Source organism: Acipenser ruthenus, chromosome 30, assembly GCF_902713425.1.
Source record: "Acipenser ruthenus chromosome 30, fAciRut3.2 maternal haplotype, whole genome shotgun sequence".
NCBI classification, from domain to species: Eukaryota; Metazoa; Chordata; class Actinopteri; order Acipenseriformes; family Acipenseridae; genus Acipenser; species Acipenser ruthenus.
The window spans coordinates 10,004,970-10,029,941 of NC_081218.1; the positions used below are offsets into that span (position 1 = coordinate 10,004,970).

The following is a 24,972-nucleotide window of genomic DNA, read 5'->3' on the forward strand; positions in this document are numbered from 1 at the left end:
CAGGCTTATTGGTTCTTATTAGGATTATTTGTGTAACTTTTACAGAACAAAAACTTTTTCAACAATTACAGAGGTAAGTAAAGTAAGCCTAAGGCTTTTCACCACTTGCTGAGTGTTTGTGTCCTGTGTGCAGAGGTGTCGGCTGCTGGTGTGGGTGTGTTTCAGTCAGATTACACTATCAGGCACCCACACCCACACCAGGGATCATTCTGCATGCCTGCAGGAGGGTGGCACCATGGGCCTGAACCACACCTGTCTGTTTCAGTGCGTGCCAAACTAGGGCTTAATTCATTGAACTGAATTTCAATTTCACAATCAACCCGAACCTGACTGGAACAAGACTCTGCGCTGGATTTTTTTTTTTGTAAAGCTTTTATTAATTTTAAAAGTAGAAAACGACATGGAGTAAAACCTTGTAAAGTGCAGAGCTCGTCTCTTATGTCTCCTAACCCCATTTAGAAACTGCTGTTCACAAAGCAGCAAACAGTGTCCCAGCATGGAACCTGGGACCCTTACAAACTTCAGATTTAGTAATAAAGTGAAGAGAGACAAGGCAAGCAAGTGCTTACTGCTCCCTTTCTGTTTTGCACAGCTGTGAGATCAGCAAGGCATTCAATAATAAACAAAAATATACTTCATATTATTTCTGTATTTTTTACATTAAAAAAGGCAATTTTGTGCAAACATACACTTCAGCAGCCTCAGGAAACCAGCAGGATTGCTCACGCCATTTGGTCTCTGGCCAGTTTCACAAATCTATGATTGATGGGCCGTGTCTGAACAACTTCTAATTACAAGTACAGCAGCCTGCAAACAAGGCTCTGGACGGCTCTCTGCCTGTTCTGTGCCAGCCGTTTCCAAGTGGGGTAAGGAAGTACGGGCAGGGGGAGCAGCCCTGGCCCTGGGGTCACTCGGCCTTGCCACACCCCCTGCCTCTGCCCGCAGCGGCGGTTCTGGGAGGCCGGGTGCCTGGGCCTCTCACTCCTCCTTGTCAGGGTTGTCTCTCCAGATGCAGTAGGACAGGCTGCTGGCCATGGTGAGCCACATCAGGTAGGGCACCATGAGCAGGGTGGCGGTTTTGTTGATGGGGTACCAGGACACCATGGTGGCTGCCACTGTCCCGGAGAGTATCACAATCTCCACCAGGGCCTGGGATAGTAATGCCAGCAGAGAGGAAGAGCATTAGCAGGTACAGAACCAGACAATTTAAAATATAATAAATGTCTCTTGAACACTGCAGACCTGTAAAGAGGTCAAGAGAAAAAGACTCCAGACCACTTCTCCAGTCCCAGTGCAGCCCTTTTAGAGTTTTTTCTATGACTTCTTCCCATATAAGCAGGGTTGCCTTTTTGCAAAGCTACTCAGTGCTGAAACACTTGAGCATGCTCAAGTTGTTTATTTTGTAACACAGACATCATTAAAAGCTCTGCTTTGGGCTCCTTTATTATTATTATTATTATTATTATTATTATTATTATTATTATTATTTATTTCTTAGCTGACGCCCTTATCCAGGGCGACTTACAATTGTTACAAGATATCACATTATTTTTACATACAATTGCCCATTTATACAGTTGGGTTTTTACTGGAGCAATCTAGGTAAAGTACCTTGCTCAAGGGTACAGCAGCAGTGTCCCCACTGGGGATTGAACCCACAACCCTCCAGTCAAGAGTCCAGAGCCCTAACCACTACTCCACACTGCTGCCCTTTACCACATCAATGTGTAATTCTTCGCTAGACTGTACAACATAGAAAGCAGACACTATTTTTCTACTCATTTAAATACCTTTTAAATAAAGTAAGTAATCTGTCGTACCAGTTTGAGGTTGTGCGCCCCAAAGAAGATGGGGGGCCAGGCCCAGTTCAGTGCCAGCTGGGCTCCGTAGAGCCCCAGGGGGACAGAGGCAGCCCTGGTGAACCCCCCCACATCCTTCCAGATCAGGTAGGACCCGTATCTGCGGGATAGGACAGAAATCAACATCACAAAATCAAACTCAAATTCTCAACAGTTCTCAATAGAAGCAAGAGCTTCACAGTGGACAGGCATCTAACAGACAAAGTGTCAAAGCCCTGCTCTCTTTTCTATTGCAGAAACAAGTGTACATTTATAATTAACAGCGCGATGAAGTGCAGACAAACAAACAATGACAAACTGTGCAACGAGACAAGAGTGGCAGCTTTTCAATAGTGCATGTAAAGGATGCTGTTTCTCCACCCTTTATCCAGCTTTAGTAAGAATGCACCTCACACTTAGCCAGAAAGTCAAGGTCTAAGGGGTTAGGTGATCAGCCTATAAGCTGATAAGTCAGGGCTGGATTTTAAGAGCATTATACAGGACCTTGGAATTCCTCTGGACTGCATCAACCAGGTGCAATCCATGCTGATTACCTGGTGCTGCAGGGATGGAAATAAGGCTCCTATTGCACAGCAGGTTCACCCATTCCTGGTTTTACTACGAGCTTGATTAGCCACAGTGTATAGGTAACAAGCTCAGGTGCGTCTGATTAAACTCCTAGTAAAACCAGGAATGGATCCAACTGCTGTGCAATGAGAATCATTTCGATCCCTTTAATCTCCTTAATGCTGTTGATTAAACCCAACCCATTACTGTAGTAATCTTGCCAGGCTTCCTGCTTATTACAGCTGTTTGGATACAGTTGCTGTGTTTCTTATTAATGTTTGGGTATGCATTGCAACGCTGCATGAAGGAGGTTGTATTGCCGAAGGATAACTTGTTTTAACTCTGTCTTGAAAACAGCTGGAAAAAAGTACTCATAATAAATATATTTTTCATTTTTTTTCCATTGCTTTATACAGGGAAAAACATGTCATCCTCATAGGAGGCTCTCATGCATTTGCATATTCCATATGTCATATATAGAGACTTTTTTTATATCTGTCCCCATATGAGGTCGAAATGCAGGAAAGGGAAATCAGGAGGTAAAACTAGAGGAAAGAAAGTGAAGTAGACAGACGTTATGGATGAAGGCAGCACTAGTCTCTTCTAGTTTGTGATTGAGTGTTCTCGAGTTGTGGTAATGATGCGGTACGCTGCTCACCCCATGCTGGTGTACAGCGTGGTCCAGGCGATGGGCAACACACGGTATGGGGGGTGCCAGGCAGGCTTCTTTAGAGTCTTGTACCAGGTGGGCACCTCTGTCCTGGTGTAGAGAGAGCCCACGATCCCACCCACATGGGGCAGTGCAGTGAATCCCAGAATGTGAGTCCACATCCCTACAGAGGACAAAGACAGGCACACACACGGTCTGTGAGTCAGCAGTCTGTGAACGTCTGTGTTATAAAACGGGACTCACCCCCACACACACTTTACTGTCGTTCTTATCTGACGTCGTGTAGCGGCTAGGATACCACACCATTGAAATGCGACTTTAAACCCACGGTGTCCTCCGATTGTGCCAGTTTAAAACTTTCAGCTACATCGGACATAATCGATGAGTTCTGTTCAATAAATTAATAAAGTAGCTTGATTTCGCCTAATTTACAGCGTCTAAGAAAAAAAAATCTCCTAAGTTTTATGATGTAACTATTATGATGGTCCCTGTTTGTTGTCTATATAGAACACCAGAATTCATGCAAACAACACACTATATTCATGTATTATTCACGCACACGCCCACGCCCACAAACTCACACAGCACTATGTTACGTAGAACACAGAAGCATTGCACTGTGAAAATATTTCACATTAACAACGCGACACACAAAAACACTGTTCAAGTTTAAAACGAGTGGATACGCCCGGTTTTATTATGAGTCGGCTGCATTTCTTATCAGTGTAGTGTAGTGCAGGAAAATGGAATACAGGAATTACACAACTCTGACCAAAACACTATCAAGGTGACGCAACGAAATAGGCGTATAATTAATTACTACTACGACTACGACTACGACTACTAATAATAATAATATTTAAAACATATCATTTAAATAATAATTTATTCATCATACCTGCAAAAGGCACACAAATATTCTTTTGATCTACTTCACGAAAGCACTCTCGACTGTTTCTCCAGTCACTCACTGCCTCGCTTGTGTAACAGTACGCCGTACGAGGGAGGCGTGGTTGGGCTGTACACACACCCTCGTCGATCTAATCATGTTGTATAATGATGTATTTTGTCCACATAATGAGCATTTCTCTCCAGATAATGATGTATTTTTACATTTTGTCCACTAAAGGTCCTTTTTCCCTATAGATTTTTTTTAACTGACTGACTGTCATATACAGCACAGTCACTTTTGTTTTTCTTTTTTCATAACTGCTTCACAGTGTTTTATTTCCTGGTATTGTGTAATAACACTTTTTTTTCTGCAGATAACAGAGGAGGTGAACTGAAGGACAGGTATAACTACCTGCGAGCTCGGCTTCTTCACAAACCGCACCTTGTTGACTTTCCATGTTGTTTACATTTCCATCAGTTGCAGGTGCACAAACTCCCTGGTCTTGCCAGCATACACTCTGAACTGCTAGGGGTGTTAACACATTCCTAGAGGCGTCTAACCATTGTTAAAGATATACATGTGAAAATCGACAACATCTATTCTACGCTCTCCCACCACAAACCCAGTTTACTGCTTGACCACCTTGACTCTCCTCCGATTGCCCCTCCTGCCCTCTCTTCCTTCTCTCCTCTCGCCATTGCTGATGTTTCCGGCTTGCTGTTGAAATCAACTACTGCCACATGTCCCCTGGACCCCTGGCCGACTAACCTTGTCCGTCTCTGTGCTTCTGATCTTGCTCTCTCCATTATGCACACTCTCAACCTGTCCCTGGATTCAGGCTTGGTTCCTACTTCCCTTAAGCCTGTCTGAGTTACGCCGGTACTCAAAAAACCCTCCCTTGACCTGGCTGACATCTAATTTCCATCCCATGCCCAATCTCACTTTTATCTCAAAAACTCTTGAAAAGGTTGTAGCCAGTCATCTGATGAAACATCTCACGGACAACAATCTGCTTGAATCTCTACAGTCTGGCTTCCGGCTGCATCACAGTACTGAAACTGCTCTGCTCTGGATTGTGAATGATCTCCTGCTCAGTGCTGATGCTGGTGCTCCCTCTGTGCTTGTCCTCCTTGACCTAACAGCCACTTTTGACACCATAGATCATGGCATTCTTCTTGACTGCCTTCAGAAGTATGCTGGGATCTCTGGAACCTGTCTCTCCTGGATGTCCTCTTACCTATTCGAAGGCATGCAGTCTGTTTTCTATGCTGGACACAGTGACCCAGTCACTTGTGGTGTCCCCCAAGGATCTGTTCTTGGGCCCCTTCTCTTAAATATCTACATGCTTCCCTTGGGTCACCTCATCTGCCAACACAGCCTCATGTTTCACTCCTATGCTGACGACACCCAGCTCTACTTAAAACTCGACCCTGGTAGCCCCTCTGCCATGGTCTGGCTCTCGGCTTGCATTCAAGACATCGAGGCCCGGATGTCTGCAAATTTTCTTCAGCTGAACACTAGCAAATCTGAACTCCTTCTGGTAGGATCTAAAACTTAACTTAAGAATCTAAATATAGCTGCCCTGAACCTTGGAAACTGTCTGCTGCTGCCTTCCCCCACAGTACGAAGCTTGGTGTCCTTCTTGACAGCAACCTCTCCTTTGATGCCCACATCTCCTCCATGGTCAAATCTTCCTTCTACCATCTTCGAAACATCTCCAAAGTCCGTCCCTACCTTTCCCTCCCAGATGCAGAGATACTTTGTCATGCATTTGTCTCCTCTCGACTCGATTATGCACTTTCCACTGTATTTAATGTATTATGCATTGTTTTCTTTTTTTTTTTTTTTTTTTTTGGGGGGGGGGGGGGGGTTCCCCTGTATATCATGTATTATGCATTCTGTATTTAAAGTATCATGGATTTTCTTGTTGTTACTGCATCTTGTAAAGCGCTTTGTGATGGTGGTCCACTATGAAAGGCACTATATAAAATAAAGATTGATTGATTGATTGATTTATGAAGTCTTGTTCAGCTTTCTACATATAAATGCATATTTGTTTCAGAAATTCTCAATATGTTCAAGTTTAAACATGTTTAATTCTAAGGTTTAACAGCTGAGGAAATTGAACAGTTTTAGACCCCTAGTCCCTGCTATTACCTTCAGCAGCAAGAGGTTACACATGACTCCTGCAAGCTTCACAGTACTGGCCAGTGTAACATTTCATAGATAACAGACACAGTACAGAGCTGGTGTTTACACCGTGTGCTTTTAAGATGACAAAGAACTATATTTTTGAAGCCATGCTCCTGAACAGTGCATTTCCAAGAAACCTCAAGCTGGTTGATAAGCCAGGGCACAGTACAGGATACAGTGCGGTTCAGTTGGTGGAAGGCACCCTGGAGATAGGCGCTTTGTACAATACATTTTTCTATCATCAAGATTAGTATTAGGAAGCAGATAGGACTCGTTAATGATTCACAAGCACCTGCAGAATCGGATTGTGATTGTGCCGTGACGTCAAGCACGTATGCACTGCTTCAGAAACCATCAAACATAGCAACTCAGCGGCCACTCCCTGAAGCTCAATAAAGTAATGCTGCCCTGCTGAGGGAGCAGGCTTGGAGAGCGCAGTGAGGAATTTGCTATGGAAGAACTTCTGTTTTGTTTTGCCCCATTTGGAATACATCTACTGTGTTTTACAGCTTCGGTGAAAATGACAGGAAACTGAACAAAGATCCGTGCTGCCCAGATATCTCCTGGATGAAGATTGGGTTCTTCAGGGCCATCTGTACTGCCTAGACTGTTGGGCGAAACCTGACCTACACCCCCAGCTTCATCTGCAACCACACCAGGATTTATTACACTTCGACTGACTGCCAAGCGGCTCCGTTGATTTGACATTCTTTGTTTCGTGATCCGATCTTACCTCAATGACCACTGCACTGGTTGGGCATGTACAGCAATTGCTGTGATTGAATTTGTTATTTTAATCACCTCTGCGGGAACACTAGACAGACGATACTCAGAGAAAGCCCTGACTATACGGATGAACAATTAGGCGCTTGGTCTTATCTCCTGTAATCCGTCATAAACCATAATTGTTTTGCCTTTGCCTGCCTCTTTTTTTTCCCAGAGTGTTGAATTAATTTATGACGTTTTGAAAAACTTCCTCATTACACACAAAACAAATCTTTCAGCTGTCATGCACGAGAAGCTGAAAGGACTGGACTGATGATGACTGTGTCAGCAGCACCAGAGCTTAGTGATGGGGGTCTGGTGGTGGGCATCGTGGCTCATGCTTTCTCCGTGACCTTGGTCCTCCTCCTGATGAAGTGCCTGCACTCGCGCTGCCCCCAGCTCCGTGGCTGCCACGGGTCCCAGGAGGAGGATGAAGAGGGCCAGGCAGACCCAGGCTCCCTCGTTCTGGACACGCTCTCACATGAACCCTGCCCCAAGACGGCCTGCCAGGAGGTAGAGCAGTTCTACAGGGAGCTCCACACCCCAACCGGGGGCAGGGTCCTGGTCAAGACGCTCCTGCAGAAGCTGCTGGTCTTCATGACCAAGGAGGTGGACCACAGGGGGGGCTGCCTGATGCTCTCTGACATGGGCATCTCTCTGGAGATCCCAGCAGGTAGGACAGGGTTAAACTGATGCTCTCCGACATGGGCATTTCTCTGGAGATCCCAGCAGGTAGGACAGGGTTAAACTGATGCTCTCCGACATGGGCATCTCTCTGGAGATCCAGCAAGTAGGACAGGGTTAAACTGATGCTCTCCGACATGGGCATCTCTCTGGAGATCCAGCAAGTAGGACAGGGTTAAACTGATGCTCTCCGACATGGGCATTTCTCTGGAGATCCCAGCAGGTAGGACAGGGTTAAAAACAATTCTGCATCGCCAAGCAAACCTGCTTGCTGACCAGCTAGTCCTTATATAGTTCCTGGTGCCCTGTCCATACTGTTAATTTGGTAATCTGAAGTTAGTTGCACAGACAGGGATACATGCAGACATGTGGTCCTGTTGAGTGAAGGTTCCAGGTATTGTGTTTGCACTCAAGCATGCTGAGTAAGCACAATGATAATGTGGCCTAAGCTTTCAGGGGGTATAATTACTCCTGCATGTTTTGATTTGACAGATGGTTGAAAGTTGTAACAAACACAGAGGACAAGCAGAAGGGCGCAAAACGGTTACTGCAATTCTACAATTTGCTCCAAAAAACGTGAAACATGATGAAATCTGCACCGCACTGGAAGCAGAAATAAGTTGGTTTCTGTCGCCGTTTACCTTTCCTTCTGATATCATTCCAAACAAAAAACAGATGTGCAACATATTCCTTTATCTCCCACCATACAGTATGTGTTCAACGTCTGCCTTATCTCATTAAATAATAATGTTAATCAGTAGCTTTTATACACACTATTTAACAAGTCTTTAGCCCTGCAAACAGTGTCGGTTTGGCTTGGGTACAATTTATTAAACATAAAGGTCAGCACCCTTCACAGCAAGCATAGACTGTATTAAACATCCCTTTCAGCCATTAAACAAATAGACCTGGTCTGAGGAGAGAGAGAGAGAGAGTGTTTGGAAGCTCTTTTCAAAGCCTTTGCGTCAATGGCTTGCTGTACGATATGTCAGTTAAAAGTTGTTGGGTAAAAGCCCCTTCAACCTTTCTTTTTGGAGAAAAATTAGGGAAACTCTCTTGCTTGTCTGGGATTTGAACCAGGGAGAAGAGGAAGGGGGGTATGCAGTTTTGAAGCATGTCTTAATGTATCTTAATGTCAGGAAACAAACCTGCTATCTTAATTGATTTATGAACGAAAGTACCTGCCTATTTGTGCACAATCCGCTGGTTCTCACATGGCACCGCAAGGGGTTTCAAACAGTGGGCATTGGTTTACTGCACCGCTGATATTGTTCCACTGCACTCCATTCCAGCAGCCCGTGCTTCCCTGTGCATTGCTAGTCCGTGATGGTCCTGTCTTGCCCCCCTAGGTGCGGTGAGTCTGGGACGGACTGAGCGGGTTTCCCTGGTTCTGGTGTGGGACCTGTCTGACTCCCCCTCTCTGCAGCGCTCCCAGGCTCTGCTCAGCCCGGTGGTGTACTGCGGACCCCATGGCACCTCGTTCCTGCAGCCCTGCCTCCTCTCCTTCAAGCACTGCGGTGGGAACGCCTCCCAGGTGCGTGTCTATGCCAGTGACACCGCCCTGCTCCCATCCAAGAGGTGGGGCGAGGTGGGAGCCCAGACCAAAACCTGCATCACCCGCGATGAGTGCCAGGTAGCACTCACACACTTCAGGTACGATACAGCTTCCTGCAGCCCAAACCCCTGCCCTGTACAGCCTCTTACTAGGGAGACAGCGAGCAAGCTAGCCCCATGTCTTTTTATTCATTTATTTAAAATGTGTTTTCTTTATAGATTAATTATTCATTATAGTTTCTTTATCGTAAGGCAAAACAAAATTATTGTGTCGAGATTAGAAATATTAGTAGAGTTCAACTTGTAAGTGTTTTCCAAGCGCTCAACAGCTTGAATTCTTCCTAAACATTTAATCATGGTTAGAGTTATGCACGTTAAACAGAGGCCAGCTGTGGTGTTTCTACAAGGGGACGTCTGCACTGCAAGTGGCTATTTATTCCATGTGTATTCATATACAGTCTTTCCATGTACACATTATTATTATTAGTAGTAGTAGTATGCAGTAGTAGTAGTATTGTTAATTAGTCATTTAGCAGACGCTTTTAGCCCTCCCTCTTGTTCCTCTGTCCTCGCTCTGCAGTCTGTACACCGCTGTCCTCTCACCCTCCCTCCTCGCTCTGCAGTCTGTACACCGCTGTCCTCTCACCCTCCCTCTTGTTCCTCTCTCCTCGCTCTGCAGTCTGTACACCGCTGTCCTCTCACCCTCCCTCTTGTTCCTCTCACCCTCCCTCTGCAGTCTGTACACCGCTGTCCTCTCACCCTCCCTCTTGTTCCTCTCTCCTCGCTCTGCAGTCTGTACACCGCTGTCCTCTCACCCTCCCTCTTGTTCCTCTCACCCTCCCTCTGCAGTCTGTACACCGCTGTCCTCTCACCCTCCCTCTTGTTCCTCTCTCCTCGCTCTGCAGTCTGTACTCCGCTGTCCTGGAAGCGTGTGACAGCACCGAAGCTCACAAGTGGCTCCAGCTGGCCATGTTCGCCTCTCCGCTGGCTGCCGAGCAGACTCACCAGCAGATCCGGGTCTACTTCCTCAACAACACCCCCTGCGCTCTGCAGTGGGCACGCTGCAATGAGCAGCCCTTCCTGGGCCAGCTCTGTGGTCCGGTCCAGATCTTCGACTTTACCAGCGCCAGCAGCGACATGCTCCTGGTCCTCAAGTACCTGTCAGAAGGTGAACTGCAGCAGCCGCTGACAGGGGGCAAGGGAATGGGCTGTTCATTGATATTAAAGTCTGGATCACGTAGCTAATATTGCACACCGACTATTTTGTAATGCAATTATTTCCATTACTGGGTGCTACCTCCAGGATCAGTTTCCCAAATATCCCAACATTGATCACAATTGATCACATTATTATTTATTATTTCAAAAGTTAAAAACTTGTTCTTTTTAAATAATAAATGTTAATTGATATTGTAATTGTGAGACACACTGACAGACAGACACACAGACAGACAGACAGATTAATAGATAGATAGATAGATAGATAGATAGATAGATAGATAGATAGATAGATAGATAGATAGACAGACACTCAGATACACTCACACAGACAGACAGACAGACAGACAGTTAGACAGACAGATAGAGAAAAAAACAAACAGACAAATAGATAGACACAGACAGATAGACAGATAGACAGACAGACAGACAGACACACAGAAAGACAGATATACAGATAGATAGACAGACACAGACAGACAGACAAAGGGATAGATAGATAGATACAGACAGACAGACAGACAGACCGACAGAGAGAGATCATTCCAGCTAGAGTTGATGATACATAAACAACATGTGATGGAGACAATGGTTCCAGGATAGGTGTTGTCTGAGTCAACCCCCTCGGTCCAGCTGGAATGACCCAGGTAGATTTAACAAAACACCTATACTGTGCAGTATACAGGTTTAATAGTTTTGAGCAATATTTAAACCTGTTTGTGTGCCATGACAGGCTGGGAGAACGTGGACGAGAGTGCCAGCCAGTCTGTCCCTTTCCTGCACATCTGGCACGGGAGATGTCCCTTCCGCTCCTTCTGCTTCAAGAGAAAGCAGGTACTGCCCCTCTTCAGCAACTCTTCAGCACTGTCTCCTTTTCATCTGAGACTGATTGACCCACCATGCATGGAACTGACGTCTGTTCTCCTTGTCTGCAGGCTGACTGCACCCAGGACTCCAGCGAGATTATAGTGACCATGCACACCTATCAGCAAGTGAGTGCAAAGCTCCAGCTGCTTCCACAGTGGCTCCCTCTTCATAATGGGACCTCGCTGTAGAGCAAGCAGGATCGCTTCAAATAAAGCAGAGACACCCATCTGTTACACAAAACACTGGCACTGCAAGCGCTAGCGCGAGGAAGATCCTATTCCTCCATCCCCGTTTCACATTGCATAGTTTCAGTAAGATGTATGAACAAGGTTTTTTGGTGATACCTTCTTAATGCATTCTCAATCCTCAGGGTCAGCAGGGAAAATACTTTGAGATCCTTCGTTTCCACCTGTCTGAGACCGGCTGCCACGTGGAGAGCATCGCACCAAAGCCGTACTGCAACAGGTGAGCTTCCCCTTTCACTGCCACTGCTGGTGAAGACTCAAACCACGTGGCTGGCGGCTGATGTGTGTGTCTCGGTGCGCGGATATGCCTGCATGCAGAACTGTGGAGCAGCAAATGAAAGGGTCAGATTCCCTTTGATACGTGAATGCTGCTGTCACTCAATATCTTTCAGGTATCTTTAAGCAAAGAGAAACAAACTCAGATGCATTCTGCTGTGTGATGCAGACGAGGTGTGGCCGTGGATTTAGCATCCTGATCAGCGTGATACATTGTGTATGACTCATGGGTTACCCTGTAGTGCATTGAAAAAAAAAAAAACACAGTACACTGCCGCCACCTGCTGGATATGTAACACATTGCTCTGTGAAATTAGTCTTGGGGTTTGGTGCACCTTCACGGTGCTGTGTGAGGCCCCTCTGCTCCTCTGTTAACAGGACCCCATTTCATTGGCAGGATTCCCAGAGAGCTCTTTAACCAGCTGCAGATGCTGCTGGAGCCAAGCACAGTGAGCGGGAACGACTGGACGAAACTGGCTTCACGTCTGGGGCTGTGCGGGATGAAAATCAGGTAGGAGGAAGTCCTTCACTGCAGCTCCAGGGGTGGGGCAGCGTAAATGCTGCAGCCCCTTCCAGACACTTCACCCTTTTACCCTCAAGGACAGAGCGTTGCTGTTTTCACTGTTAGCCCGTGATGTGTCTACCTTAACCAGGTTCCTCCAGTTATTGAAATGTTTTAATTATTTTTGTATTATATATTTTTTTTTAACTTTTTAACATGACCTTGAGCTGACAATACATGAATACTGTTTTAAGGTACTCTTTGAAAGTATCCCTAATATTTTTTGTCAACGCATCTGACTCTCCAAATCCAGGCACAAATCATTACAAGGAGACGGTCCAAAGGTTAAACAGTCAGTGTAATAAAGTAAGGCAGTAATCCCAGGCTGTGTTTGCAATAGCGCTTATCTTCAGCAATAAAACACAACAGATGTTCTACAAACACGCAGGTACTGACTTTATGAGACTATGTACAGTAGGGCCCCATCTGCTTCAAAATAAACAGGGTGGTTGGCAAGTCAGTGGGTCACTTCTGATTATATTGTGTACCGACTTGAACTTCTTCAGCATATAATATTCAGTACATTTGCAAAAATAAAACCCAAACTACAACTAACTAGGTAGTTTCAGTGTCTTATATAGAAATATGTCATATTATAAAGGGGCTGCATTTCCAGGAGTGTGCTAGTTAACTGATCTGCTGTGTTAAGTAGTGTGTGTTTTTTCCTACAAGCCTTCCGTTCTGAGTTGATTTTCTGTACAGATCTGCAGTGTTAACTCCTAACGCACTCTATACAGCTCGTAGCCCGTGTGCACTGCTAACCCGCCGCTCTCGTTCTCGTTTCCCGGGCAGGTTCATGTCGTGCCAGCAAAGCCCCGCGGCTACAGCTCTGGAGATCTACGAGGAGCAGAACGGCAGCCTGCAGGGGCTCCACGACATCATGGTGGCTATGGAGAGACTGGACTGCGCGGCCTGCATCAAGGGCTACCTGGCGCAGTCACCCAGCCCCAGCCCCAGCCCCGCAGGGAAGAAAGCCAGCATGGATTCGGAGAGAGACAGCGGACTGATTGACTGCGGCTCCCTGGAAAAGCAGGGGGTCCTCCCCAGCGACGACGGGAAGCTCACTCTGCACGTCTACGACAACGCAGCCATGGAGAGGGTGGAGGAGGCTGCCTAGGTGAACATGAGCCTGGGGGGCATACCCGAAAAGAACTCAGACAGCAAGGCACTGCTGCATTTCAGCATGGGAATCAGCATGCAGTGCCGGGGGAAAAAGAGAAAGTGTTAGAGTCAAGGACTGGGACTTCATAAAGCTGTGACCTAGAGAGAGTTTCAGCTGTTTGGGATTCCTCTTCCTAAAGGGCTGGGGGCTCCACACAGGCCCTAATGCGTTCCCTCAGTTTGCACGGAGATGCGCACACAGTCCAAGTGCATTTCAAGCACTTTCAGGGTGTATATGAATGAACTGAAGCGTGAGTAACAGAGACTGTTCAGTTCTTGCATTTGAAAATGTAAAAACCCAGCATGCTTGTCTAGTATCTGAATGCAGAATAGAGGATGAAGTTATGGAATGAATTACATAAAATGATGGCTGTATGTGGGGTGGGAGGGGGTTTAAGAAAACACAAAAGCTGAACCAGAACAGTAATTTATTATTTTTGCACATATAGAGGTAACAGTCAAGTATCTTTCCGTCTGATTAGCAATTTCTCCCAGCCTAATAATGTTTAAAAAGCAATAATAAAAAATAAAAAAACGTTCAATCTAAGAGATGGTATATTTCCAAACCCAGGTCAGCAGGACAGATTGTAGTTCCAATACCAGATAAGAAAATCTTGAATAGCTGGGAAGCACACTTCTGCTTCTCAGACATTGAAAAAGATGCCTGTAGAATTCTTTAGTTTCACTTGATGGAGTTCATAAGGGTGAAGGCATTAAGAATAGCGATAAATACTTCATAGAAATACCACAGAATTCATACCACCCTGAACGGACCTAGGACAGCAACCATACAGTTTTTCACAGAATTTCTTAAAAGGAAAGTGCAGTATCCCTAGAGAGTGAAGCCCCCCTCAATTGCAGACATGCTTTCCATTTCACATTATTAAAACCACACACTCCTCCTAAAGTTAAGTGTCTTCACAGAGTCTCTTTAACATAAAGCACCTCGGCTCCTGTCGTCGGGGTAACCCCTAACAGCACATGGGTTCAATCTGGACTGTTAGCAGCAGCCGGTTAATACTGGAGCTGGGGGCACATCTGCTCTGTTCTCCAGGAACTAACAGTGACGTCAGCTCTGGTCCCCCCCCACCAACCACCAACCACCAACCCCCAACCTCCTGGGGTAGCCATGGCTTATAGCCAGCGCTTACAGAATCAAACTACCTGTGACTCTGTTCACATGTAGTCCCTTACTTGGCTGATCTGAAAACACTCACTTCTTTCCAAAAAAATATCTGATAATGATGATCCCTTTATGAAGACAAACACAGCATTTTCTCCTGCATCACTAAACCAGAGAGTAGCCATCACCTTGTTCCAATAGAAAACCAAGTATTAATGACACTTGCATCAGCACAATCGAACCCTCTTTCTATCTATCTATATATCCATCGATCCAACTGTGTCTTTTCCACTGTATTTGCATTTTGAGTTCAGGAACAGGTAAATAAGACCTATGCAAACGATAGGCCGTGTTTCATTTGCATAAAGAAGTAAAGCTGTGCCATGCCTGAGTGCAGAACTATTTCTCTGGGAACCCGCCTGGTCCTGTTTCGATATCGCCTGGTCCAATATTGCACGATACCCAGGGTTACCCAATGGGTTCTGTTAAAGGAAGTACCAACAGCAATACATCTCTAAAGGCAATTACTAGGTATTGATACCAACGTTCTTGCACATTGATTGCAAGTCATTTTTACAGATAGTTTTTACATACAGTACAATGTTTCTGGGTGCATAACATAGCAGGTCTGAAGATCAATATTCAAACAGGTTTGAGGGTTCTCAAATAATGCGGTTGGAAGCAAGCAGCCTAAAATGCCTGTTGTAAAATGACCTGATGCTCTTCTAGGTCCCCGAGTTATAAAGCACTGTTTACAGTTACAATATCCATGAACAGCGGAAACAGAATGGGGCACTGCAAGTCAATGCCATTGGTGTTCATCACACTGCACAGGAGGTGTACTGTTAGCTCCCAACAATGAGGTATGTGGCAGGATGAAAGAAGAACCTGTACTTTAATAGCCATTCGAATCCAGCACTGAAGCCAGGTAGTACATGGGAGTTTACAACAAGCACCATTCCCAATACTGCCATGCAGACTGCAGGGGTTTGAGGTAAGTACGTTGAACCAGTAAATCAGACAGACTATCGACAGGTAAAGGAAAAGTCGCACCCTGCTGTGCTTTCAGGGCTGTTACAGGAACGGAGGAATGGAAATGGAGTGAGTCCGAACAGGGCAGGTACAATGCTTTCTATTACTAATGCAACAGAACTGAAAACATGCATAACTGTGTCTGTGCGTGCAGCGACCCCCTGCATAGGAATGATTACAGTTTGAGGGCCCAAGAAGAGAGGCAGGACAGCAGAGAAACTTACGACTAACAGCAAGGGAGTGCCAAAGCAAATCAACATCTCACTACGTCGTTATTGTGCAAGAAAAAACAGATATGAAATTCAAAAACGAGTCCAAGACCATGTAAATGGATAGCCCTAGTAGCATTAATGACATCAGCAAGGGCGTTTCTGGCATTCTTCTAAACGTTTCTCAGCTGGATGGTCAGAAGACTGCTGTGATGTTCCTGAGGTATCCTAAGCACTCGATCACCTCGTCCCTCACCTCTCAATCCGAGGGCCTGACTGAGCACAGCTCCACCTCATTGGCCAGGCAGAGAACTTCCAAATAGGGCTGATCGAAAAAAGGGAGTTAGCCGCTGAGAACACCCTCCATGCTTGCATCTCAAAAAGGTCTAAACATAATAGGGGCGGGGGAATCTAAAATTATTTAAAAGCTGTGCACAAAACTGCGACTTATTTCCCTGAACATGATTTTTCAGTTCATTTAAATATTTATATATATATATTTTTTTTTACATTATCCTCCAGGTAGTGTTATTTGTCCAGTCTCTCCTCCCACCCAAGTGGTACAGTCCCTGCAAACTTTCTCTCTCCCCCCACGCCTCCTTGAAGTGGTACTGCTCCTGGTGTTGTTGCTGGCTCTCTGGCTTGTGATGATCAGCGTGTGGCTGGAGTCCCATCAGGAGTTGAAGAAGCGCCTCACTATGAACAGGCTCACCAGCCCCACGGCCACCAGCACCAACATGTAGTTCAGATAGACATTGTCTAGGTCCAGCGCAGCCACCTGCAGCAGAGGAGGAACGAGAGAATCTTACTGTACATTCACATGTCCGGTGTCGGGCACGTTACTGAAAAAAAGTAACAGATTACTCGTTTCTTTAAAGAGAATAGCAAGCTTTAGTTGGGAAAAATGACAATGCATATAAAACATTGTGTTAGAGAAATTATTTCACATACAGTAATACAAAGGTATTTTGTAGACACATACTATATATCTATGCATCAATTATACTGCAGTATTTTTGAAGAAAAGGTAACGAGACAAGCTTGTTTATTTTTTGCGAAAAGTAACTGTAATATTAGATAAATAGATTAATAATCAATAAAAAGACACGTGGCGTTCTTCATCGGAGAAGTGTTTCCCAGTGCAGCGGTTACACTGTACAGAAGCCCAGCTGCGACGCACTGTATCCTAGAGGTATAGCGGGTCTGCTTGTGCCCGCTCACTCACCCAGCCGCCCTGCTGAGCGATCCACTGCGCGATGCGGTTACGCAGGACGAAGTCGGCGATGAAGCGGGCGATGCGGCTCAGGAACCCTCGCATGCCCTGCTGGAAGACATGCAGCGCCATCCTGTACCCGAAGCTGAGCAGAGCAATCACCCGGCCCCAGTTAATCCCAGAGTCGAACAGGCTAGGGAAAGAGTGCACACACACACACATAGTGAGAGTGGGTATGGCTTCGGGAAAACAAATAGCAAAGGATGGAAATAAGCCTCCCACTGCATAGCAGTGTGATGCATCAATGGTTTTGCTAGGTGTTTAATAATAAGACACACCTGATCTTGTTGCCTATACACACTGGGGCTAATCAAGCTCTTAGTAAAACCTGGAATGTTTCAATGCACAATACCAAGATAGGGTTTAAAGAGACTTAAGTTGACATGCGAGTGGAATTTAGCACAGAGATTGAAGTCAGAAACAACAGGAGAAATCTATTAGGTCACCCCCGCCCCAGCACCCCATCCGCCTCCACCCCCGCCCTTTTCAAATTAAAAGAAAGTCTATTAAACTTGCAGCGATTATTTACCTGCAAGAGTATCCCTGCTAGAGCAGTGAAGGGTTAGCAGAGAACAAAGACAAGAGACACAAACCAGGCAGGCAGAGGGAGAGAACAGAGGCAAACATTAGATACACACACCAGACCAAGTGATTATTTTACATATTACTCAGGGATAGATTAGATTAGCTTTCACTCGCTATTAAGATACTTTTCAAGGAGGCTTACTCTTAAAAAAGTATTACCACTTTCAGGTTTTTTTATTTGAGGGACTTGAACCAGACAGACCTGGAGAAATGTTCGGATTGGTTAGTGCTGTCTGACAGGAGTCAGTTAGTCAGCGGGAGAGTCTGTGTGCCGTGACCCGTTGGGTTTCCACAGGGAGCTGTGCTCCAGGTGAACCTGCTCCTGGTTTGCTTTTACCTGTTGGCTATTTTGCAGAAGTAGTCGTAGGCGTTCTCTGGGGTGAGCGCCAGTTGAGAAAGCATGTTGGTAAAGTTGAGGTCGTAGCGGCTGTTGATGTCATCGCCAATAAGAGCCAGCTGCTGCCCAACCCGTGACGTGGTGCTGGAGAGAGAGGGGGAGGAGGAGGAGAGAGGGAGAGAGGGAGGGAGAGGCCATTAGAACAGGAACATTCATCATCTGGTTAGCTCACAGGGAATCTAGCGAAGGATTATGACACTTCCACTGACTGGATCAGGGGTTTATGGGGAAAAAAGATCACCCCAACCACTCATGTTGAATAACTTCATGTAACAAATTGCAAACCAGCAGTCGTTCTGAACACACCCTTAAAAACAGCAAGTTTGTCCCCAATCGGACGAGCAACTCTAAAGTGTACAGTCTCCTCCACTATGCCTGCTCGTCATCCAGTGACATGGGTATGTGAATCACAACTCACTGCAACATTGAGAAAGGCTTGGCGCAGTACCTGGCACTGTTGGGGCGCAGATCCATGATCTCGGGGTCCCTGGGCAGGTCATTGCCCTCCTGCTCTCTCTCCTGGTGGTATCGGTAGAAGACGTAGCTGTTGAAAACCCCCTCCGTCTCCTCCACCACGTGCTCCTCTACGGAGACACAGAGGGTTAGACAGAGCCAGCGCAGGAGGGAATACAAGAAACCAAACCAGGAATGTCTGGAGTATCCGGGGGGGGGCACACGATTTCCACTATCTCAAGAAAACCATATGCTTGCATAATGCATTCACTCATGGAGGGGCCACATTACTGTACTGCACCAGGATTTAAGTGTTCAGCTGCATTCTGAACAAGCTGCAAACAGGATATGGCAATTTGATCTAAGAAACAGTGACAGATTTAATCTGCATCACTAACGTGAGCCAATCCGGAGCCAATCAGTCTAGTGGGAACATTCAAATAAGAATCATCCCCAATATTAATAACTTTGTTTTGAAAATAGTTAAGAAATTCTTCACACTTCGTGGGCGAGGCATTATAAGGAAGTGCAGCAGATGATGGGTTTACTAATCTATCAATAGCTGTAAAAAGCCACTTGAGTTATTTTTATTATCAATAAGATTCTAGAAATAGAAATGCCTGGCTGTCCTCCGCGTTTCATTGTACTTTAATAGATACCGTTTCTAAATATCATAGTGAATGTTAATTTAGCAGCCCTCCACCTACACTCTAATTTGCAAGAAGTCCCTTTTCATGTTGTATAGGGCACTGCTAACCCAGGGTGCACTTTGCATAGAAGAGACCATTCGAGATTTAACAAAATCAGTTCTATCTGTCAACTAACTCATCAGTACAGAGTGGGTAGCCACGAGCGCTCTCACTACATCAGAAAAACAAAAGACAATGCAGTCTTGAAAAGAATGCACTGAAACAGCTATGGGGAGCAGGCTCTCCACTGAAATCAGGCACGGCGAGGCAGGTGAGGGTCATTACTGCTGATCGGGCTCATTTGCTGTTCAATGTGAAACAAGTGAAGAAGCTGCTGCTTGGGTTTGTGAGGAGTGCTGCTTTTCTTACGGGAGAAGCAGCCATTTCTTTAGTGGTTTCAGTTTGAATGGTAAATTAGACCCAGCAGCACCCACTTGTGGAGAGCTTATCCAAACAATCGGTTTGTGAAGCTCTAATAAATACAGAATTTCATCTTTTTTTTTATATAATCAAATGAAATGCCAAGAACCACCACCGGAGGTCTCTATAATACAAGGAATGGTATCATTTTGAGGCGTTTAAATCTGTGAGTCTGCATTTACTCCAAATCGACTTTCCCAGTATTGGAAAGCAGGCTTTCAGAATCAGGTTCAGTCAGTATACAGATAATTAAGAATACATGAAATATTGTAAACAACTGATAACGTATTAATAGAAGCAGCCCTTCTCAAATCATTCAAAGTGAATAGCAGCCCTTTTAGAATCGTCATCATTGTTTAAGTGCACAATTCAAATGCTAACTATGAATAAGAGCAAAATCAAACAATACGTTCACTGAAATACCATCAAAATCTTTCAAGGTGAGCAAGCAAGCTTGAAAAAAAACAAGCCTTGAATCTGTCTCCAACGAAGACTTGAAATGAGATCACCGTAAAAAACATGGAATGACATCATTAGAATAGGGGGTTCTACAGGAAGCTGTATGGGGGTTCCACTGTTGTCATCCCCCTGGTTACCACATAGCAACATTATCAGCCACTCCCTTAAAGTGCTCTGATTGGACAGAAGCAGCAGCCAGCCACCTTTCCCAGGTATGAGACAGAAAAGTATCAGTTAGGCTTCAGTTTCATATTTTACATTGAGGCGTCATTAAAGCATTTGAAGGGCTGTAATTGTAGAATTAACAGTTACATTCAGACTTAACCTTTGAGGTTCACAAACTTAAAATAAGTTATCATAATATATTTAAAGAGAAAATGAACAGGTAGACAGATGCCAGTTAAAATGCTCTGAGTGACAGTCTGGCAGCCTGTGTTCATGTGATTGAAATCAGCATTGAACAGATTTACTGAACCTGGGACCTGAAGAGCCCTCAGGTGTTGAATCACACTAATGAGGTCATGATGCACGGTAAACAAGTGGCACACTTCCAGACAGCTTTGTTAAACAAAGCGTCTCAGTAAACACTCATCGAAACCATGATGATGACTCATACACAGATACTGAAACAGCAATAATACCAGCACGCTTCCAGCTCTGCTGTGGGAGCCAGTCTCTTAACAGCATGCGAGAGACAGAATGGAACAACAAATAATGCTATCAGGGATACCACCTGTATAGCAGTTTCAGCCATTCCAGGTTTTACTCCGAGCTTGATTAGACACAGTGTCTCTGTAACAAGATCAGGTGTGTGTCTTATTAAACTCATAGTGAAACCAATATTTCAGAAATGTAATGTAATGAGGTTTGTTTGTTTTTTTTTTCCTATTACCATTAGGTAATTTGTGGTCAAATCATACAAAACGTGAACGAAAACAATTCAATCAAAACACAGGCTTGTTGTGGTTTTTGTGGGAAATGCAGGCAGTGTGCGTGTGAAGGGCAGAGAGGGCACTCCTCCGAGGTGGGTGTTAAAGAGACACCTCCACACTTCAGTGTTTCACAAAGCAGCTACCAGAGATCACTGCGAGAGTAATGAACAAGAAAGCAGCCACAATCACTGGCCATTTGCCATTGTTATTTAGAATAGAGTGCTAATGTGTGTAATTGTAATTCCTGGAACTGTAATTGAACCAAGAAGCACTGCAATTGTATTCCCAATTTCAGCATGCAATTTTTTTTTGCTCTCAAGACTCATGAGTCATACAGAGTAATTATTCTCTATCAACAACACAAGCAATAAAAAAAAGTCACCACCGCACAGTACAGAGCGGGCTTGAAACAAACCACAAGATCATTACTGTGAGGACTGATTCACTGTGAGCCAACAAAATCATCGTCAGGCTTGACTTAGTGGCGGTCAGAGAAGGCTTTTCGATGGGATGGGGTTGGAATCTAACCTTGCAGCTTTACATCATGATTTCTGGGATATTCAGAGGCATGTGCAGCACCAATAACAGCATCGAAGATATCCTCAATAAAACAAATTAAAAATGTAGCTGTCTGATACGAAACTGAATTGAAAAATGTACATCCAGTAACTCTCAACGGAAAAGTGACACACGCAGTACAAACACAGCCATTCCAGTATTGGATCTAAAAGCAAAAACAATGACTATTCAGCCAACTGCTCAAGAAGCGATCACATATTGAGCACTGTTACCCAGACACTGCAGGGCTGCTTGAGGTAGCCAGTCTTTCTCCAGCTCCCCAGGGCTGTGAATTGGGTTATGGGGTTCAGAAGAGCCCTACTCTATAGGGATGGAAATAAGACTCCCATTGCCTAGCAGTTTGATCCATTTCTGGTTTTGTACGAGTTTAAAGACACACCCACGAGCTCTTTACCTCTACGCTGTGGCTAATCAAGCTCATAGTAAAAACCTGGAGTGGGTAAACTGCTCCGCAATAGGAGTCTTACTGCCATCCCCATTCTACCCCAAATGAAAGCCCTGCTAGTGGCTGAACAGTGAGGAGGTACACATGTCACTGCACCGAATTATTTCCTAAACTTTATAAACAGAGGCGGGCTTACCTGTCACCGGGGGGTGTGGTGGTTTACTTTCTTTGTTCTGACTGGGCTTGAAGGGGTCCTCACCACCCCCTGTAGCCATGGCTCTACCAATCAGAAACAAAATAACTGTCCTGCAATGAGAGAGAGAGAGAGAGAGAGAGAGAGAGAGAGAGAGAGAGAAACATGTTCACGTGTCATTTAGAGATTACTTTTCCATGTCTAAACTAAAATTATTTCTGCCGTACAGTTGTGTCCACGATCACAAAAATACAAAGTGCCAATAAAAGACAGATATATAAATAAAGTCAACCTCTTCACAAGGTAGGTAAAATATTACTCGCCTAACGCGGAGTTCACTAATAGCCTAGAAATTAAATAATGTGCTGATGAACTGTGTTGGCGTCGGTGCCCAGACCAGGTCAGACAGGCTTAGTTGTATCAAGGTATCAAACCTCGTCTGCGAAATCGTTGAGTCGGATATGTTACATCAAAGCTGTAGTACATCAAAACACAAAAACGGTTAGCCTAGATTTTATAATCAGATCACTGAATCACCTTGACTTCATAGAACTGTCAACAACAAAACACCAGACAAATCATTTCATTTGAATTCACCGGAACTCGTTATTCACTCAGCACTTTTCTACAATTAAAAATGTTAGTGTATATACATGTAAAGATAAACACAAACAGAACGTAGGTTGTTATGTAAAACACAACAGACTTGAAGCATTGCTATCGCTAAGTGTTACCGCTGCTATAATACCCATCGCTTACATCTGTGTGTTAAGACACCACACCAAACTAACTAACTGTACTCCGCTACACAAGAAGTGTCCCAAACCGAGTTCAGTCTCTGATTACCCCCGCTCGTCCGAAACCAAGACCGACCTTATAGAGTCCGGCAAAACCCGCTGCTTCGTCAACCTCACGATTTTCTTTATAATGCTTCCAAGACCTAAAGGACTAAAGTCAGCTGTTCTTATAGTCGGGGGTTTTATTTTTCCTGTTTTGTTTTGTTTTCTCTCCGAGTTTCGCTACGCACCTCTTTCGACTACTTCTGAAGCCCGAATGCTGTCTAATTACTTCCTGGTAGTCTTGCACAGATGCGATACACCAACGACCCCGTGACAGTTGAAGATAGGTCGCCTATCCGGTACTTGAGCTGGGGTTCTGTGCGTACCGCCATCTACAGGATCAATGTTCAGTTTCTGTAATAAATTGAACGTACGTTTTTACTAATACATATACAAACGTTAACACTGTGTTGAAATGAGGATGTGCACATTTAGGATTCCGGCCATTTGTTTACAGCTCTGGATGCATTTTGATGCAATGTTTCGTTTTACGCCTCAGGTTTATCGGTTTAAAAAAATAAAAACCGAATTTTCTAAATGGATCTTTGGGTTTTATTTCGGTTAAAGCCAAAAGCTTCAAGTCCATTATATATATATATATATATATACGACTGTATCTGGACTTTGCTTTCAGATAAGCTGATTGGACTGGACACAAAGACTGCTTTTGTTACCCAGTTTAGCTCTTATGCAAAACCGGATTTTATAAGAGTTAAGTCCTACTGCTCCTGGGGTTAGTTTCATGAATAGGGTGAGTTGAAGCTACAATATATATATATATATATATATATATATATATATATATATATATATATATATATATATATATATATATATATATTAAAACGGACTTCTATTATTTTTTATTACTTTGTATTTTGCATTATGCAGCATATGACTGAATTAAATCAAAAGGATGGCGCCGCCATATCTACTATAAATTAAAGCTATGGCGGTGCTATCAAAAATGATTTAAGCCATAGTTAATAGCACAAGATCCAGGAGAGAATGGGCTGGCTGCTGCATTCATTGTATGCTGTGTGTAAACATGGAACACGTTATCTGGGGTTACTGTCTAATAATATATTTTGGGGGGGATTGGGGAACTTGTTTCAGGGGTGCTGTGATTCCTCGTGACCGGCAGAGACCCCAACACCTTCTCCACTGGGAACTACGGCTTCCTGGATCAGCAGAGGGCCCTGCCCTGGGTACAGAACTACATCGCTTCTTTCTGGGGAGACCCACAGAAGGTAGCTGCCTCTCCACTCTGTAGGATTGTCTTGTTTTTCTCCCCAGGTGACTCTGTGGTCCTGCACCTGACTGTGGAGAGCAGCCGGGACCTATTCCAATCCTGCAGAGCCCACCCTTCTCTCTACCCCTCACGGTGAGCGCTGCCCAGGCCCCTGCACCCTTCCCTGCCTGACCGCTCACCCCTCACCCCTAAGCTGCTCTCTGCAACCAAATGCAGGCTGGCCAACTATGTGAACAAAATCTAATGCAAAATCTAATATACAGTATATGGAGTCATATATTCAATATGGCTATCAGTGTGTAATCCCTGTTTGGTTTGGTTTTGTTTGCAGGGAGAAGGCTATGATCCTGGGAGAGCGCTTTGCCAGGGTAGCTGGGTGCGCTGTGAAAGACTTGCATTGCCTCAAGTACCTCTCTGCAGAGCAAATCCTCTGTGCACAGAAAACAGCAGGCACTGTACTCTCGATCTCCACATAGTGACCGTGTTCTACATGAAGGGACAAACACCCACATGCACTTGTAACCGGACAAGGTTACCGTGTGTGGAAATGTCTTGCAGTTTTAGTGTGTGTGTGGTCCCACAATTACAGCCCTTACAGCCCACATGAAGATTGTACATACTGGTATTCACTATTACACTGCCATCTGCTGGTGTTGAACT

The 24,972-nt window shown here is 44.8% G+C and overlaps 3 protein-coding genes across 5 annotated transcripts; 1 reads left to right on the forward strand and 2 right to left on the reverse strand.

Annotated features, from left to right (window-relative positions):
• Positions 1-351: 351 nt before the first annotated feature.
• LOC131702786 (translocator protein-like) lies at positions 352-4,104 on the reverse strand. Its single transcript, XM_059005016.1, has 4 exons — positions 3,974-4,104; positions 3,064-3,238; positions 1,821-1,959; positions 352-1,149 (listed from the first exon to the last, which is right to left on the reverse strand). Exons 2-4 carry the CDS (start codon positions 3,234-3,236, stop codon positions 979-981), a joined length of 483 nt encoding a protein of 160 aa, XP_058860999.1. The 5' UTR covers positions 3,237-3,238; positions 3,974-4,104; the 3' UTR covers positions 352-978.
• A 3,097-nt stretch (positions 4,105-7,201) lies between these two features.
• On the forward strand, positions 7,202-13,910 carry LOC131702727 (UNC5C-like protein). The gene is made up of 8 exons (XM_059004549.1): positions 7,202-7,598; positions 8,959-9,262; positions 10,069-10,331; positions 11,115-11,215; positions 11,317-11,373; positions 11,619-11,713; positions 12,167-12,280; positions 13,124-13,910. Exons 1-8 carry the CDS (start codon positions 7,202-7,204, stop codon positions 13,446-13,448), a joined length of 1,656 nt encoding a protein of 551 aa, XP_058860532.1. The 3' UTR covers positions 13,449-13,910.
• Positions 13,904-23,394, reverse strand: LOC117435272 (bcl-2 homologous antagonist/killer-like). Of its 3 annotated transcripts, none has more exons than XM_034058326.3 (6): positions 23,249-23,394; positions 22,225-22,334; positions 18,560-18,695; positions 18,052-18,195; positions 17,082-17,262; positions 13,904-16,634 (listed from the first exon to the last, which is right to left on the reverse strand). In XM_034058326.3, the coding sequence occupies exons 2-6, from the start codon at positions 22,301-22,303 to the stop codon at positions 16,530-16,532; spliced, it is 645 nt and encodes a 214-aa protein (XP_033914217.3). In that variant the 5' UTR covers positions 22,304-22,334; positions 23,249-23,394; the 3' UTR covers positions 13,904-16,529. The 3 variants fall into 3 exon arrangements, with proteins under 3 accessions (XP_033914217.3, XP_033914209.3, XP_058860551.1); XM_034058318.3 differs by having other exon boundaries at positions 23,095-23,393; XM_059004568.1 differs by lacking the exon at positions 23,249-23,394 and adding an exon at positions 22,981-23,047.
• Positions 23,395-24,972: the final 1,578 nt, after the last annotated feature.

What these genes read in the sequence shown, in the direction of transcription:
- LOC131702786 (XM_059005016.1), bottom strand. Translation starts at nt 3,236, where the DNA reads ATGTGGACTCACATTCTGGGATTCACTGCACTGCCCCATGTGGGTGGG. An exon ending in ACGCTGTACACCAGCATGGG is followed by an intron (nt 1,960 to 3,063) that starts GTGAGCAGCGTA and finishes CCTATCCCGCAG; the next exon opens with ATACGGGTCCTACCTGATCT. An exon ending in GGGCGCACAACCTCAAACTG is followed by an intron (nt 1,150 to 1,820) that starts GTACGACAGATT and finishes TTACTATCCCAG; the next exon opens with GCCCTGGTGGAGATTGTGAT.
- LOC131702727 (XM_059004549.1), top strand. Translation starts at nt 7,202, where the DNA reads ATGACTGTGTCAGCAGCACCAGAGCTTAGTGATGGGGGTCTGGTGGTG. An exon ending in CTCTCTGGAGATCCCAGCAG is followed by an intron (nt 7,599 to 8,958) that starts GTAGGACAGGGT and finishes TTGCCCCCCTAG; the next exon opens with GTGCGGTGAGTCTGGGACGG. An exon ending in CCATGCACACCTATCAGCAA is followed by an intron (nt 11,374 to 11,618) that starts GTGAGTGCAAAG and finishes CTCAATCCTCAG; the next exon opens with GGTCAGCAGGGAAAATACTT.
- LOC117435272 (XM_059004568.1), bottom strand. An exon ending in ACCACACCCCCCGGTGACAG is followed by an intron (nt 18,696 to 22,224) that starts GTAAGCCCGCCT and finishes GTGTCTCCGTAG; the next exon opens with AGGAGCACGTGGTGGAGGAG. An exon ending in TTCTGCAAAATAGCCAACAG is followed by an intron (nt 17,263 to 18,051) that starts GTAAAAGCAAAC and finishes CTCTTTCCCTAG; the next exon opens with CCTGTTCGACTCTGGGATTA.